This window comes from Ruditapes philippinarum, unplaced genomic scaffold (genome assembly GCF_026571515.1).
Source record: "Ruditapes philippinarum isolate M1 unplaced genomic scaffold, ASM2657151v2 ctg9913_1_1_1_1, whole genome shotgun sequence".
Classification (NCBI taxonomy): domain Eukaryota; kingdom Metazoa; phylum Mollusca; class Bivalvia; order Venerida; family Veneridae; genus Ruditapes; species Ruditapes philippinarum.
The window spans coordinates 27,382-44,978 of record NW_026867020.1 but is presented as its reverse complement, the minus strand read 5'-3'; the positions used below and the strand labels follow the sequence as shown (position 1 = coordinate 44,978).

The following is a 17,597-nucleotide window of genomic DNA, read 5'->3' as shown; positions in this document are numbered from 1 at the left end:
AAAAGTCGCTGCTTTGTCCGACCGTCCGTCCGTCCAAGATCCTATGCATGTCTTCCTTGAAGGAATAGTGCCTGGTGAACTGTCATTGTTATTGTTTAATCTTGTAAATTCAAAGAAATTGTTCACACTCAAATGGTTAAATGAACAAATACAGAAATTTCCCTATTCATATTTGCAGAAAAAACTAAGCATGAAGCCACTTTTATAACAGGTTCCATAGAAGAGGGTACTTGCATAAAACAGTCATCATCAGCAATGATGACTTTGTGTCATATTTGTCACTTATAATAGGGCCAAAAATTTGTGCAGGAGATGATATTTTTTGAACTTTTTGAGACTGGTTCAGATTGTAATTTTGTGTACCAGTTCATACTGCTCAAGGGAAACTGCCTCAATATTGAAGATTTTTATTGCTCTCTATCTTTCAAATGGTAAACAGTTGTATCCAAAATCTTCATTTATACCAAAAAAACATTATATGCCTCATTTTCCAAGACAGTTATCACTGTATGGACCACTCAGACACCATTGGTGTATGCGTTTTGAAGCAAAACATAGATTTTTAAAGCAAAAAAGATAAAGAACTTCAAAAACCTTCCATATACTTTGAGTAAACATCATCAGTTATATATGTGTCATAAACAGTCTGGCTCAAATGGAGAACCAGCTCATGATGGCGACATTGTCAGATTAGGGGTAGAAATATTTTTTTCAGTTAAATATGAAAATTTGAAAGAGCACATGGAAATTCTTTCACAAACAGAATCTAAAAATGAATGATACATGTACAAAACAAAATCTGTCACCATACAAGGAATGAGGTATGATGTCGGTTGTGCTGTAGTTATGGAGTATTCTGAGGATATTCCATTTTTTGCCAATCTGAAAGACATTATTGTATATAAAGATGATAAGTACTTTGTATTTGAAACCACTCATGGGCCTGCAGTATTTGACACTCATATTCTTTGTTATATTCTAGAGCCAACGGGAAGGCTTTCTTTGAATCTTTACACATCTTTAAAATTTAAATGGTCATTGAGTGTATACAGGTACAAAGGAATGTTGGTAACAATGAATACAAATACACACACATGTGAAATTTTCTAAATTCTTACGACATTGTGTGTTTAATACAAATGCAATAGAAATATAAATTTTAATAATCTGCAAGTGTAGGTCTAGCTTTTTGAAAATGCCAGAATTCAATTGTTGAAAAAAATTTCTGTATCAGTTTGCTTTTGAATTGATAAAAATGCCATCATATAAAATCGTAAATTGTGAGAAGACTGAGAGGAAGTGTGTTGTAGCCTCTACTTTGAAAGAATTAGCAATAAAAGGTAAGTTTTTTTATTTCTTTTTTTTATTACTGAATTTGTATTAGGTAAATGATAGGCTTAAAATTTGTGACGGTATTAAGTTATATATAAATGGCATTAAAAACTATGTCTACTAAAGACAGAGAACAATTTGAAAGAGGATGTAATGTTCTTATGACATCGTTAGGAAAGAAGGAAAAGAGTCAAATGGATTCAAAATGGAGAAAGATTTCTTTGAAACGAATATTGTTCCACAGATAAGAAGGAAGATTGCTGAAATTGAAGCAGCAGAGATGATTGGGAAACTAAAGATTGATATTGATTTCAAAAAACTAACCAATTTGGATGAAAAGTGTGATATGGAAAATATAAAGAAGGAACATGTACAACTCCTAAAATTGGAAAGTAATTTGCAGGGTTTAACACCTTTTGCTCAGTTCGGTCGCGGGAGGTTATACTTCACACTGTCAAATAGCATTCAAATAGGAGAAAAACCATTCAAACAAATTGTTAAGAGGAACTTGACGTTTCATACAGAACATTTCCTAGGTACATGGCATTTTTGAATGTAATACTTAACTTCCCAAGGCTTATTCTGTGTGATTTATCTTTCTTACAGATTGTAAAACACAAGGACAGGTTATTAAAATACTTAGAAAGTAAGGAAGGACAGAGCATTCGAGATAGTCTAAGGGCGCGTTTTAGGTTGACAACAAACTGAGTTCGGTTTTGAAACCGGGTTTTCAAACCTTCCATTTGTTTCGTAAAACTGGTTTTGAACTAGAAAAGGTTTGAACCATTTGTTTTCCAAAATCGCTAACTGGTTTGCAAAACCGACCAAACTGCCCCCATAGGCGGTTTGTACGGTTTGATGTATCCGATATTACGTGCACTTGTGGAAAAAAATGGCGGACCTCGTGGATGAAAATGGAAACAGGTAAAGAAACATAAGAATTTGTCAATTATGGCGAAAGGCCAATGTTATTTAAATGGTATGTTTGTGTATGTGGGCTCAGTCGTACAAAATAACATTTTGTAAAGGCACTCTGCGATCGGCAAAGAACATTTGTACCAATTCTATGTTGAAATTCGTTCAAGATAATTCGTACCCGGTTGCAAGTCAAAATGCCCCCAAGTCAAAACGCCCCCACGTCAAAATGTCCCCATTTTGGCACCCACAAAAAGTGAGAATGTCCAAATTTGCGACCCAAATCGCTCCCATTCCAATCAAAACAATAACTTCCATCCGTTTTAAATCATTAATTTTAAAAATTTGACTATAAAGAGGTATTTAAACATGATTTCATTTTCCAAAATGGGGGCGTTTTGACTGTAAACATTCGTACCCCAGACAGTCGTGTACTCATCAGCGCTCATGTAGGCTACAAATGTATGTAATACAGGGCAGATCCTTTTTTAAATGTTTCAGGGTTATGGCTATTGGGCCTCTACACAGTGTCATCCGGAACGTTTCCATCAACACCTCTCAAGAAAAACTCTGAAGAGTTATTTGGCATGTGATGAAAAGTATAGAGAACAGCTGGAAAGCAGCATGTACCCAGCAGACATTCCAGTCATTGTCCGGCAATATACAAACGCAGTGTTCCAGAGAGTGCTGAACAACCTTAATGGTCTTGGTAAGGATGCAGTCGAGGAGATACATCCTTGGGTGCTGTGCACCTTGATTGATTGGGACGAGTTTGACAAAGTCATATGCACTACAACAAATCATACAGGTATCTAACTTCTTGGAGTTTAACATTGACCTTCCAAACATTGATCGAATGACCATTTAAGTTTGTATTGAACATTGAAACGATCTAGCAGTACAGAAGTGTCTTAATAAGTTGATATTTTCAATAAATAAATTTTGGCATGAAAGACATGGAAATGGGTGTCATATTTAAGAAAAGGTTGTAGCTAACAGAGGTACTGTTTTTTCTATGTAGAATGTATGACATACCCTGCAATCTTGTATAATTAAGTTTCATAAATTTACGTGGAAATCTTCCATGTGTTGAGTATTTTCATTTCTTAACGGTCCTTACAGAAATGTGTCCCACTACCAGCTCTATATGCATGTATATTACATTTTGTACCATGTAATACAATGACTGAAAGTGACATAAACAAATCTTTCCATAATCCATTACAGATGACAGAGATACAGAGTCTGGAACAGGCACACCATGCGAAATGCCAGAGATTAGATCAACTTGGTTAACATCTTCCTCTTCAGATGGTGTAGGTAAGTAACATCTCCAGCCATATTTTTTATTAGCACTGCTGGTCACATACTAGTAAAGCTTAGGAGAGCTTATGTCATGGTCTGATATACATCATCGGTTTAATTGTCGTCATCATAAACATTTGCTACAAACGACATCTCTTCAGACAGTTAATGGAGAAGTGGCCATTCGTCTAAGCACATTAGCTTTTTTGCATTATTACTGTCTTGATATATCTGTGTAGATTATCGGAGTTTTTTTGCATCATACTATCAACTATCAAATTCAACTATCAGCTTCAGCTTGTCTGTATTTGTGTCTGCAGCTGTATTGCCAGCAAACAGCATAATCATTCTCAGTCAAAAATGACTTGCTAACCAATAGCAAGGAGTTTCTTCAAGGTGTTATATAGTTTATTTAAAAAAGTAGATGGATATAATATCCAGTATACCACGTTGCATTCCGGATTTAATTGACTATTTTCAGTAACCAAAACACAACCATACCATCAAGATCAGATGGTAAAAGCTGTACTACTGTGCGGCATAAGCATCCATTCCTTCATTTGACTGCTTTGAAGCTATTGTGGTTGTCATAGTGACAAAATATTGCAAGTGTTAATCGCATATTATTGTGGTCTGACCGAAAATGTTAAACAACTTGACTTCAAATGTATTCAGTCACACATAAATGCTCACATTATTATTTCATGGTGAAGGACTGATTTTATTTATAGCACCAACAAGCCAGAATGGCCATGATGGGACTACAGATGCTGCTGAGCCAGATGTTGTTGCGGAAAACATGAAGTCTGAGAAACAAGTTTGGACAAAACCCGCAGTCCTGAAGCGGATTGCCCTGCATCAAGACCACGAGGCTGACTTCAGAAAACCTTCACTGAAGAAAACTAGAAATGTGTCCATAGGACACGGATGCCCCCACACGCCACTGTTCTGTCAATCTTATGACTCTAGGTCAAATATTTTTTGGACTACATGTGCCACAAGTTGAAAACTAAAAATCAACAAAGGGCCATAATTCTGTTAAATTTAATCGCAGCAAAAATTCCTTCCTTTACTACCATCTACACATTAAGGTTGTAAATCCCTGGAAGTTTAAGCAAAATCTGCCATCCGATTTAAGAGGAGTTGCATTCACAAAATTTCTACATCAAAGTATATAGTGAAAAAATCATCAAAGGGCCATAATTCTGTAAAATTTGGTCACAGCAAAAATTCCTTCCTTTACTACCATCTACACCTTAAGGTTGTTCATCCCTGTAAGTTTAAGCAAAATCTGCCATCCGGTTTAAGAGGAGTTGCGTTCACAAAATTTCTACATAGTATATAATGAAAAAATCAACAAAGGGCCATAATTCTGTTAAATTTGGTCGCAACAAAAAATTCCTTCCTTTACTACCATCCACACATTAAGGTTGTTCATCCCTGTAAGTTTAAGCAAAATCTGCCAACAGGTTTAAGAGGAGTTGCGTTCACAAAATTTCTACATAGTATCTAGTGAAAAAATCAACAAAGGGCCATAATTCTGTTAAATTTGGTCACAGCGAAAATTCCTTCCTTTACTACCATCTACACATTAAGGTTGTTCATCCCTGTAAGTTTAAGCAAAATCTGCCATCCGGTTTAAGAGGAGTTGCGTTCACAAGATTTCGGGACGTACGGACGGACGGACGGACGGACTGACTGACTGACGGATTGACGGACGGACGGACAAGTGCAACGCTATATGCTCCCACATTGTGGGGGCATAAAAACTATCTGGTTAATTATTGGATCAGATATCAACAAAGAAACCAAGTTAAATGGTACATATTCAGCTACTCAGTGCGAGCAGAAATGGAAAAATATTACTAAAGTGTATAGGGACACAGTTGACCATAACATGAAATCAGGCAATGAGCGAAAAGAATGCCCTTACTTCCATGAACTGCAGGACTTTTACGGGTACAGACCCAATGTTACTCCATTGTATGTAAGCAGCTCCATCAAGTCACCTCAGACTCAAAGCTCTTCTGTAGAGACAGAAGATGAGAAAGATGTAGAAAAACAAACATCAAAGAAGCCAAAGGTGAAGCATAACCGCAAGGATGCAGTTGTTGAAATGCTACAAGCGATGCGTGATGACATGAAGCAGGAACAAAAACAGTTAATGGAAGTTTTAACCAAACAGCACGAAGACCGTATGGCAAATGAGAAAGGCAAACTAGAACTTTTTGCATATCTTGCTTACAGGGGTTTCTCGCAGGGCCCCCTTTTCATATCGTCTACCATGCATCTTATCACCCTTTCGCATTTCCGTACAGTTTTCAAAAAACTGCTAGCAATCTCCAACTTATCTGACAGGCATTACAAACTCCACAGCTTCAGAATAGGTGCATGCACCCAAGAAATTATGACCGGAACTCAGATGTCATGCAAATGGGACGTTGGCGTTCCCATGCATTCAAACGTTTTATCGGGGTTCCGAAAATACAAATGGCAACATCTACGTGAATTTATAACAACTTATATTAATAATTCAAACTGACGATTGTGGTGTGTCAATACTACTCGCCAAAAAACTATCGACGAACCTATAATTCCGCGCGCGTTGTGACTCTTGTAATGACGGTGAGCTTTCAAAAAAAACCATTTTAGAATCCTAGGGAACCGCAAAACACTTAATACAGGTCATATTGACTAATACTCTAGTTGTGTCTTTAAATATCTTAAATCCCTTGAAATTTTAGACAACTGTTTTTGAAATAAATCCAATCTAAGCATCAGAGTCGCACTTGGGGAGGGCACAATCGTGTCAGCGAGTACTATAACAGAGAGTAACTCAAGCGTTACTATTCTATGCAACGGTAATTTGCAGTTGTCTCTGATATATAATCAATTATTACATAAGAGACTCGCCATATATGCGTGTGTATCTCGCCAAATAGACAACTCTAGCTAAGGTGATGATCACTATAGTACTTATATTGTAACGCAAAGTTGTCTGCTCAGTGCTCATATTAATATCATTTTAGAGCGTACCAAGCACTGACATATTGACTTGTTTATAAAGACATGAGACATTGGATGTCGTGACTACGTAATATCACCTCACTATAATACTTCTAAAACTGACCGTCTAGGTACATGTCTCTATAATATATAATTCAAATTGTTAACTAAAGCAACTGACATCTGCCTACGATCCTGAACCGAGACTCCTCGTCGAAGTGCATAAGTCAAGTGATCATCAGTAACAATATATAATCTACAATGACATCGATATGCTCGATGCCCCGTAATTGTAATTCAAATATTTAAACATAAAAGCACTGAACTTTGCTATGTTCTGACATTCGAGTCATTGTACGGAGAATGTGTACGTATCATCTCCATACTATAATTAAGTGTAACATGCACGTAGGCACCTGATCTAACTGTATTAATTCAATTAACTCACAGATGACAATTTGCTTGTTTCGACATCAGACAATTAAGTAGAGGCAGCGACACAACTCGAGCAAAGGGAAACCATAGAGGACGCAAAAATTACAAAAAAAAAAAATACGAATAACACACCGCAACAACCCAAAACGCATCCGTCTCTACATCATGAACTACCGTTGAGTTCATTAATGTTATCAATCAATCAACATAATGATTATATACTATGTAATTGAAATACTCGAAGTATTAATCTAGACGGCGTAAAGATATAAATAGTACAACAAAAATTCTTTATCTCGAGAAACTTATAATGTATTATTAATGTCAACTGTTAATAGCTCTTCCGCTAGCATAAGTACTGTATAGTGACTATTGCTTTGGTCCAATTTATCGTCAGCAACTTTTCAAATAATTTTGAAACTTAATCACGACATTCATATGTTAACGTAGTTTAACCCTGAATCTAACACGTCTAGGCATCGACTAGATGACTCAGACATAGTTCCAATCTAACATTCTGTCTCTGTAGACTCCTTGACACATAAAATATTAAACTAGCCTCGACTCAGCGAGAAAAAGAAGAGACAAAAATATTAAAATGTGTCACACACCGAGAGAAACAAAACCAAACACAGCAGGTAACTATGACTACCAAGGAACACCAGAGAAATAGCAGTACCACCATAATATTAGCCGTATCAGATCGAAGAGAATAGATAATTAGAAGCACAGAGCAATTATCTCATCTCTCAAAGCTCATACCAGACAAATCGTATACAATGCCAAAGACTGTTAGTTATTCCATCAACAATACTCATACGTAATTATGGAAAATCAGGATGCCAATGTCAGCAGAAATGAGACAAGACAGATCAAAATGTAAATAATTAAATAGAATATATAATAATAAAAACTCACGGATTATATTGAGATCAGCAGAATGTAGATCATGAATAGAAAATAAAAAGAGATCTGTATTCGCTATATTGTCCATTGATTATATACGCTATACATAAAAAGTATAAGTAATAATTCTAAAGATATCATCCATGTCATCCTTCAAAAGACCCCTCCAACAACCACCATCGGGATAAAACAATAAGCGAATTTTGAATACATATAAATGCTCGGTGAAACCAAGAATTTAAACTATTTGACTATGGAAGATTAGAACTAAAGTACTCTTTAAGATTCCTTCAGCAAGACAACAGAGCTTACTGGTCAACATTGGTATACGTATTAGACGTACAATGCGTCTTGTATACATTCAAACAGACTTGATCATTCGGTTTACAAAGCATGTGATGATTGCCTTGCCATACGTGTAGGGTACTTAGACACATATAATACAAGTCCTCTCGCCCTCACTCGCAAAAATCTTACCAGATGCACCATTATCCCACCGGTCTAGCCATTCCCTGGCTTCGTTTTTTTATCCTTAAAAGTTCTTTCACATTACAAAGACTAAACAACCATCTGAAAACGCGTCCCAATTATATTTGTCTGCTCGTAGCAATCCAGGCATAGAACGCTGACAAAGTAGGCTAACCTCTTGGTGAAACAACACCAATGCGAAGTTATTCAAGAGGGGTATTTTTAGTGTAGGCTATATGCACTGAAAAAACTCGAGCTATTGAAGGCGGAAACAGTTTAGATGCATTGCTTATTGGACCCTCTGTTGCAAATCACGAGATGCACAGATGTATGAATGGAATGTTTCCCTCTTAAATCCTCGCGGACAATAATGTAACTCCATAAATCTTCTGTGTAGGCCATTATATTTACCTTTAGTGAATATAGTAAGTTTATTCCAGTTTCAATCACTCGAAATGGTCGGTTTGGCTCAACACAGGAAAAATATAGGCTAGAGTTTCATTCAGTCTATCACCTTCTTCAGACGAGTTGATTACACAAATTGGAGTGATTTTGGTGTTAAGATCTTTTCGACACACATATAACACTACAAGATATGGATATTAACAAGTGGTCCTATCACATTAAAACAAAAACCAAACATGCATCAAAACATGCACGACAACCTTACATCACTCCAAGCTACTTAATACTTGACCATACCCTAACACACAAACTCACCAGCTTCTATGCAAAAAACCACACGAACCAGCAACAACCACTCACAGTTCCCTTCTGATTCAACCTGCAAACCGCTCCCCCAGATCTTCATTACACCACACTACTTCTGGCATCGCCCAAAATCCAACTTCAATCATAATACATTCTGACTGCGTCCAGATTGTAACTTGGTGCAGATGTCTCCAAAAAGAGGAACGAATCAGTGACCCAAAACAAATAGCAATAATAGACCCTCACACAGGCGATGTGAGAGATATTACAGAAGACGTGAATGTCGACAAATACAAAAAACAAAAGTAGAAATGGCTAAGAAACACGGAAGGGTAATTATGAACGATCCTATAACCAGACTGTTATGTCCACAAATATCTTGTAGTACGAACAGGACATTTGTGACGCCTAAGATCTACTTTTGATTAGATTAATACAATACTTGCCTAATAATATATATATTTTCTAAATAAAGGTGATATTAGACGTTTGCATCATTAGGATGTCAAGCTCCCTTATGTTTTTATGTCAGTAACAACATAATTATCCATAGTGTAATTTGTTGCTAACCCAGTACGTGGTCAGGATTACAGGCCATTACCTTCCTAGTACTGAAACAGGCTCAACGGGCTGTACTTGTAGCTACACGTAAGTGTGTGTACAAAAAAACACCATAAATAACACGGCGCCCGAACACCAGGCGAGCCAATGATCCACCGAGAAATATTACACGAACAAACCCCAAGCGTACAAAACAAGAGCATGGGTACGATTCGCTCATCGGGACGAGAAACCGCTCTAACCGGCACGATGCTACTCAAGAAACAAGAGGCGCTCCACAATCTACCACAAATACGCGCGCACACAAACCAGAAACTCAACAGTACCAACAAACAACACATGAAATAATGCAATATTGATTTAGAAAAATAGGTTTATAAAACACGATATAATAGATAACTCACAGATCCAGTTGTACAGTGAAATGCTGGGCCTCTGCTGGCACGAAACGAAAGTATTCACAACCGCTGCCATTAACATAGCTAATAGAACCAGAAGAATGTTCGGATAAAAATATAAAATAAAAACTATTCCAATGTAACACAAATAGAATTAAGTGATAAGGATATGTCAAAAAATGAGATACGACAACAATACGTATCAGGAGTAACCAGTCCTGACGACTACACCCATGTGATCGCCCTTCGCACTCCACAGAAATTGAATACAGATCCAGACAAAAAACAAACCAAAGTGCCTACTGCCTCCGATATATCATAAGCGTATTACATATGCTAACACTACCCATCAATGTGATTCATGCTGTCTCTATGATATATGCCTAAATATAGTTCTTTTACTAACTCTCCTATTACAATTTAATAGATATATCATGCATAAAATGTAAGTAATAATATATATTCCGTATAAGCAAGATGACATTTCAAACTATATTTAATGGGTAGGAGAAAGGGGAACAAACATATTTTATCTATTCTGAACGCTAAGTAGTGTATCAAATTGAAAATCAATACTCCATATCAATGGAGGTATTGTCCTGTTCACATACAAGTTAATCTCTTATCATGAATTTTAAGGTTTGTATAACTGGCAATAAATAATAGATTCGACAAGCGTGACCATTTCACAAAAATGCCAATCTTATAATGTACCAATTTGTAAACAAAATATTAACATTAAATGATCAAAATTATAATACAGATATTTAAATATCGATTGGACTCTGTCTTGCAGTTAGCAGACTTTTATGTCCAACCTCACCCACCAGCCTCACGCCAATCCCACCTCAACCTGGTCTTCTACGCGCATCCGATATTTGTTCCAGTGACTGGCTAAAGACAAACGTCAAAACACATCCCTGTTTAGAAATACAGAAGACAAAAGGCGTTCACCACTGTGTGGCCAAAACTCATGCTTAAAGAACCCCAGGCCCAACCTATGCAATTCACTGCATGAGATCATGAAGAACACCCAGTGACAGAGACATCAAGTATCATGAGTAAAATTCATAAGGTCATGTATCTAGAACTTCCATAAATTGAATAAATTGTACAGCCCACAATAAAGTACACTATTCTTAAATTGTAGATTAAAATTTTGATCGAAAGAAGGAATTATTTTGTTATGATACCAATAGTATATCGACTCCTAGTCAACACAACAGCTAAAAATGACTGCCGAGTACAACATATACTATTTCTGATATCCACTGCAAAAAATAGTATACCTCATTTAACATTCACTGCTGATCAACACAGTATAAAATTATTCAATCGACCAGAAGTGGACCTAGGCCATGTTATGCCACAAAAGACAGTGAATATAAAAAAAACACGAGGTAACTAAGCGCTCGAATGGATAATAACAGCTCACTATATGATACTAAAATCTAGGTTTGCAATGCCAATTTGCATGCTTCATCCCAAACAGCCTCCAAATCAAAGCACCAAGGCACACAGTATACTTGACGCAATACCATAATAATTGCACTATATAGCTGTCTCTATTTTTATCATGTAAGCTCGCGGCGTTTACTACTCCAAGATTACTGCCCACTTTTTATACAATCGTGGGGGGAAGAGATATCAGTCACCTTCAAGTGACTAGTCTAGATTTTACTCAGAAACTATAAACAAACAAGCAGCGCGCAAGATAAGATCCGAAAAAAATAAACACTTAGCTCCTCTCTCTTCAGTGACTGCATCAATAAACTTAATATGGAGAGAGCTCCAGCTTAGTCACCAATAGCAGATACAACAACACAAAAACTCACACAGCAATTTGGCCCGGCAACATAGAAATATGAGAAGAAAGAGAGTAAAGATCCAGTAGTCGAACCGTCTAGCTATAAAAAAGTAGACAAACATAGAGCGAACTCTTTGTAAGAATCGCAGTCTCGTGCACACTAAATCGAGATTCGATCCGATAACATGAATGATCTTGCCCTGGTAGAACAAACAATCATTCATCTCAATTGCCCTAAGCACGTGTTCATGAGCAAAAATGTCGACGAGGAAATCGAGATCCCTTTAGGCTCGGTCAAATCTGATTACCAGCCAATAACTTTACAAAGAATTAATGCCTATGCATTGAACTGATGTACCATAGGCCATAGATATCGAACAAATAGTATGAACACCTGCTTTTGAACTGTTGTTATCCACAATAGCACAACGCCTACATACAGTGTTATGTTTTTACAACAATTAGCACTTTATAAACTCAGAACAAATAATGGGAAAGCGTATAAATGAATTTCAGTATTTAGATTTAAAATTCTAATATAACCTAATATAGCAATGACAAAGCCCCAAATAAACATTCAACAATATCTTCGTTATCAAACGCATAACAATGTATTCTGTGAATATCAAATCTCGTCATCAATCCTCGCTCAAATGTACATTAAATTGCAGACTCATTACATTGTAGAATTTATTGTATATAATCGTAATGCTCATGAATGTAATATCGATTATCCTATTACGGACTAAAGGATCATGCCGACATGAACTATTCAAGGAACCACAATCGTTCCAGTGAGAGACCCAGGCATAAGCAAATAATACCTGGTCGCAGCTGGCACAGACGAGAAAGCAAAGACAGAAATAATGCAACTAGAAGGTGAGCTACGGGAGGGCAAAAAGACAATCATATACTATGCAGAACGCAATCTGTTCCACAACAGGAGGCGAAGATAGATAGGCGTCCCTGAACCTATAGAGCCAAGATGCGAAGAATTGCTATGAGCAGTATCCACGGAGACTCTCTTCGTCGAAGGTCATTCCTCAGGTCTCGAAAGACCGAACCCCATCATTCACACGGATCCATGCCCACGCTATAGTTCGAACTATGTGACGACACAAGATCTTCTACAGCTATGTTCATAATAGACCAGAAACACGATTCCTGACAGAATGAAAGCACCACCACTGGTCAAAATAATATGAGAAATGTCAAGGACAGAGAAAATACTCCAAAAGTCAGACACACCAAAGAACCGAAATCGCCGCCTTGCTGATGCCTAACCCAAAGGCAACGCTGAAACCATAAAAACGAAATGAAGACAAAAAAAATGCACAACACTGGGTAACGTCAGTATAGTCCCTCTGACTCTCCAGCACGCGCGAATAAAAGTGTAAAGATGAGTACGCTCAGAAGATCCGCTGAAAACTCTGCCACTCAACAACAAAGGACTATCAAGGCGACTAATCCTAAATCATGTCACAAACACAAACAACCCGCAACAATAACACAAACTGGACCCAAAGACAATGGCAAAGACACCAGATCAAAGGCATTCATAGTACAAAGACGCGACACACATGTGCAGAATAAACCTGCCAAACTTGTCCAGCAATCAGCTCCGAAATGGGGCACGCTCGTCTCGTGGAAGGCAATAAGTACAGAATGGACTCAGAGTGAATGGACATAGCGACGATAGGTACAAGCAGAAAGGAACTGCATAAAGAACACATGAGGTAACTGTGCTAGAACAAGTGCCTATATAAGTCTGTAGCATCTCGAATAGACCCAGGCTAACCCAATCGCACTACGTAGACAAATATAGCAGAGTTCTCTCCTCACATATATTTAAGTGGCCCTGATAGAAGCAACCTTTAACAAATTAATTAGATAGACACTAAGTGTGAGAAGACATTAGGAACAAAACTCGAAATAGGTAAAAGAACTTACACAAGAAACGACGAGCAGTGGCTTAATTATACAAAACTCGCTGAAAAAGAATAAAATATAACCTCGTAAAAAACTAAACACTCCCAAAATGACCCAATCCTCAGTGGCAATTATGATAAAAAGTCCATGATCGGCCGCCTAATATCCTACACTTACACAGTACAAATCTTTGCACAAGAAAAAGTAAGAACACAGAACAAGTCAAAAACGTAAGATTAAAAAAAACTTAGCATGCCTCCTTCATCAAAGCACCCTATAGAATTCGCTAAAAGCAAAAAGAAAAGTATAACATATAAATCGCGATTACGCTCAGGAACAGGATGTGAACAGAAAATGAGCACATGATGATTTCACAAATCTATCCCAGTTAGATATGAGCGGAAAATCCATATCCAAAGATAACAAAAAGGGACCTGAACCAAGCAAGAGTCAAAATTGATAACTGTGATATCGTCGTTCCAAAGTGTTTTTATATTTTTTTTCATGAAAAATTGTGAACAAATGTGCTAGACCAATGCTGAATATAAATTACAAATAAAAGTTACGTATCTTCCTACTCTTAACCTGATTGAATCAAAATGGTGACTATCGTAATAGCAGCCACTCTATTATGGGCCCATGAATGACACTAAGTATATATGATGATTGGATATACCAATTAGCAATCAATGGGACACCCGAAGTAAAAAATGTGCTAATTTTGAAGGTATATCACCGTGTTTCAATTCAACTAAATCTACATCAAAGAGATTACCTTGCTTAATAGGCAAAATAATATCCAAAACAAAGAGCTCCTAGTTAACGAGAAAAATACATGACATAATACTAACTGACGTGATAAAATAAAGTCAAGTCAATATAAGGCACTCAATATTAATTCCTGGAATAAAGAGCCACCTCTAACAAGTCACTCAAAACCAGTAATGTCCCAAGAAGCCCCCGCACTGCCAAAGTCCCAACTAACAACAGCAAGAGCACTTACCGACCTAATCCCACGCCCGAGAGCACCCTCAGCAAACACCAAAACAGCGCCTACACCAGAGCACCCGCAAAGACATGAAATTATCACGATACTAACACAACGCATATTTCCAGCCTTTCAGCCACACACAACTAGAATAACGGATACTGATACTCAATCATCAGGCATACAAAGTGAAACATATGAACAAACCACATGATTAATAGCCCATTCGATACATCTATCTTGGCGGTCAGGTAATCCTTATATTGGTTATTTATGTATCCTGACCGTCACTTTTGTATATTTTATACCGCAGGGATGAATGTACGAACATCCACACGCACATCAGAAACTGGACCCACACTTAATGCGAGAAAAAAATACACATATAAAAATATATAACGACAACAGTAACAAGGTATAGCCTGATACTGAGCACTAAGCAAGAAACAAAAAAGGATTGGAAATGAAATATATCTAGCGAACATTTCCAGTTAAACAGTCTACAATTAACTCTATACGAGAACCAAAAACCACTATGTGCGGGAGTTTATCATAAACAAGAAGAGAACTCGAACTAGATCTTAAGGAATAGAATAGGCACAAGCGAATCCAGGCCGAAAATAGTTGATTGTAAATGATATCTCTAGGCGACAACCGACAGAAGAAAAATACAAACGCTAACTTCATAACTGAGAGCGCATCTACCTGACGGAGCCTCCTCGCACCTTGCCAAATACCTTGACAATTAGGACGAGCAACATGAACGATTGGCAAACCAACACAGCAACAACGCGCTAAACAAATTATCTCTCAAAACTCGAAACTAATTAAACACCTCTATATATCAATAGATGAAAAAAGCAATGTTAGGAGGATCCCACTGTACAAAGACGACCCGGTGGCCTCTATAAATTCAATGCTCCCTAATAGTCCTTGTCACGCGTAAATGAGAGAAACCAAAGGCAAAGACTGGATAAGAGTATGCACAGACTCATAAAAAGAGGAAACCGATAACTGATACTACGAGAGTCGCTACAATAGAATCACAGTACCTCCTCGGAATCAACAGTGATCATCCTACGAATCAATATGAAATCAACCAAAGAAACGAGAAAATTGCACATATCTGATAGCGAAGACATACTCCAACCATGGTACTCTCCAACTGACAAGCGCCAATGCGAAAGTAAACCGGGCCGAAAACAGAACCTCGACTAACCAACGATTAATAACAAGGCAACCAAACAAAAAAAATACATAGAACCTCACATGAAAAACTCAATAATATCAACAAATCTAAGAATTAACTAATGATGACCAAACGAAAGAAGTGCTAATTAAAAAGAGGAACATAATCCCAATCTACACCAATCAAGAAACACATTACAAAAGACCGAACCAGGCAAAACAAAGCAATGAATCCTCATCTTATATGTAAATGTAGTATCAATTATCAACAACTACAATAGTTATTGTAGAGAACACATTTATTATTGTAATTCATACTACAGTTGCCATATGCATCGGATACGACGAGAAAACTCTACATAAATACTACACCATATTCTAATTACCACTTACCATCAATATAAGACTAGAGCTCCATATCAGACGAAGAAGCATTTTAACCTGTTTTACATTCCTATAACACGGTGACTGTGAATCATATATCCCCTCTAAGGGCCAAGAGACATTGACCCCAAGAGCGGAAAACATAATAACCTTCCAACTGTGGAGCTACTACAAACAATGTTCCATGACGAAAAATATAACATGAGTACCATAACTTCTAGCCCCATTTGTCAATTCAGAGAAAAGATTTTTTGCAATTAAAATTATCAATGACCCTCAGTACCAATATAGAGGAAAAAATCCCAATCCTGATATTGACACCCCAGGGAACAGCTGGACGACACATAATTCCATAGCACAATAGAGGCAAAATTATAAACAACTTCTGGTTGAAGGACCTATAGAAATATCATTACAAAAAAATCAAAAGCTCCCTAAAAGACCTACTCGTACATATGATCTATATTTAAACACAGATCAATATAAACAAATATAAATGCTCGCATATGAAATCCACCAAATCGACCACCAGGATGGCCAAAAACGATTAATAATATACTCAAACAGTGAGCATAATAATTCAGAACAAACTTCGGACTAAAGAGAACGACACCAGACAAATGCCATTCTAGACAAACCTCCACGTAAATGACAATACTAGGCCTTGTAGGAATACATTTAACAGGATTATTTCAATTATACCTTCATCTATAGATTTACTTTGGCTTTCTGATGGAAACAAACTTGAAGCCCATATACACACAAGACACCATCATCCTATGTAACAACGCTATGGTCCTGAAAATATGGAACACAGTAGCGTTATACACAAAGAAGAATTATTTTAATCATCACCATACACCAACCATATAAATCAATAATAACACACATTAATACACACAACAACACACACTAGAGGGGAGATTAAGCTAATATGCCACCGCATGCCCGAGGCATTCTGCGAGTGGATGATCAAAGATACATATATGCAATTCCTATTTGAACAACAAAACAAATGAACAATATTAGGACTTAGCGCCACAATTTTGAGAGTAAAAACCGATACGAAAATCAACAAGTTGGAAAATTGGGCCTCATTGGGAAAAATTAACGAGATTATAATAATCAAATTCAGACATATAATATATTGATTAGTCATAAATGGAAAACATCGCTCGTATCACTCTACCTACTATCAAATTCATATTTGTTTATCTTAATAAATAACGCCATTAAGTTGATTTACAATTCTGCTATCTAGCAA

At 37.0% G+C, this 17,597-nt stretch overlaps 2 protein-coding genes across 2 annotated transcripts; both read left to right on the top strand.

Moving 5' to 3' along the window:
* Positions 1 to 1,630: 1,630 nt before the first annotated feature.
* On the top strand, positions 1,631 to 4,604 carry LOC132734532 (uncharacterized). The gene is made up of 2 exons (XM_060721293.1): positions 1,631 to 3,567; positions 4,284 to 4,604. The coding sequence occupies exons 1-2, from the start codon at positions 3,516 to 3,518 to the stop codon at positions 4,556 to 4,558; spliced, it is 327 nt and encodes a 108-aa protein (XP_060577276.1). The 5' UTR covers positions 1,631 to 3,515; the 3' UTR covers positions 4,559 to 4,604.
* A 582-nt stretch (positions 4,605 to 5,186) lies between these two features.
* Positions 5,187 to 6,094, top strand: LOC132734530 (uncharacterized). The gene has a single exon (XM_060721290.1). It carries the CDS (start codon positions 5,294 to 5,296, stop codon positions 6,092 to 6,094), a length of 801 nt encoding a protein of 266 aa, XP_060577273.1. The 5' UTR covers positions 5,187 to 5,293.
* Positions 6,095 to 17,597: the final 11,503 nt, after the last annotated feature.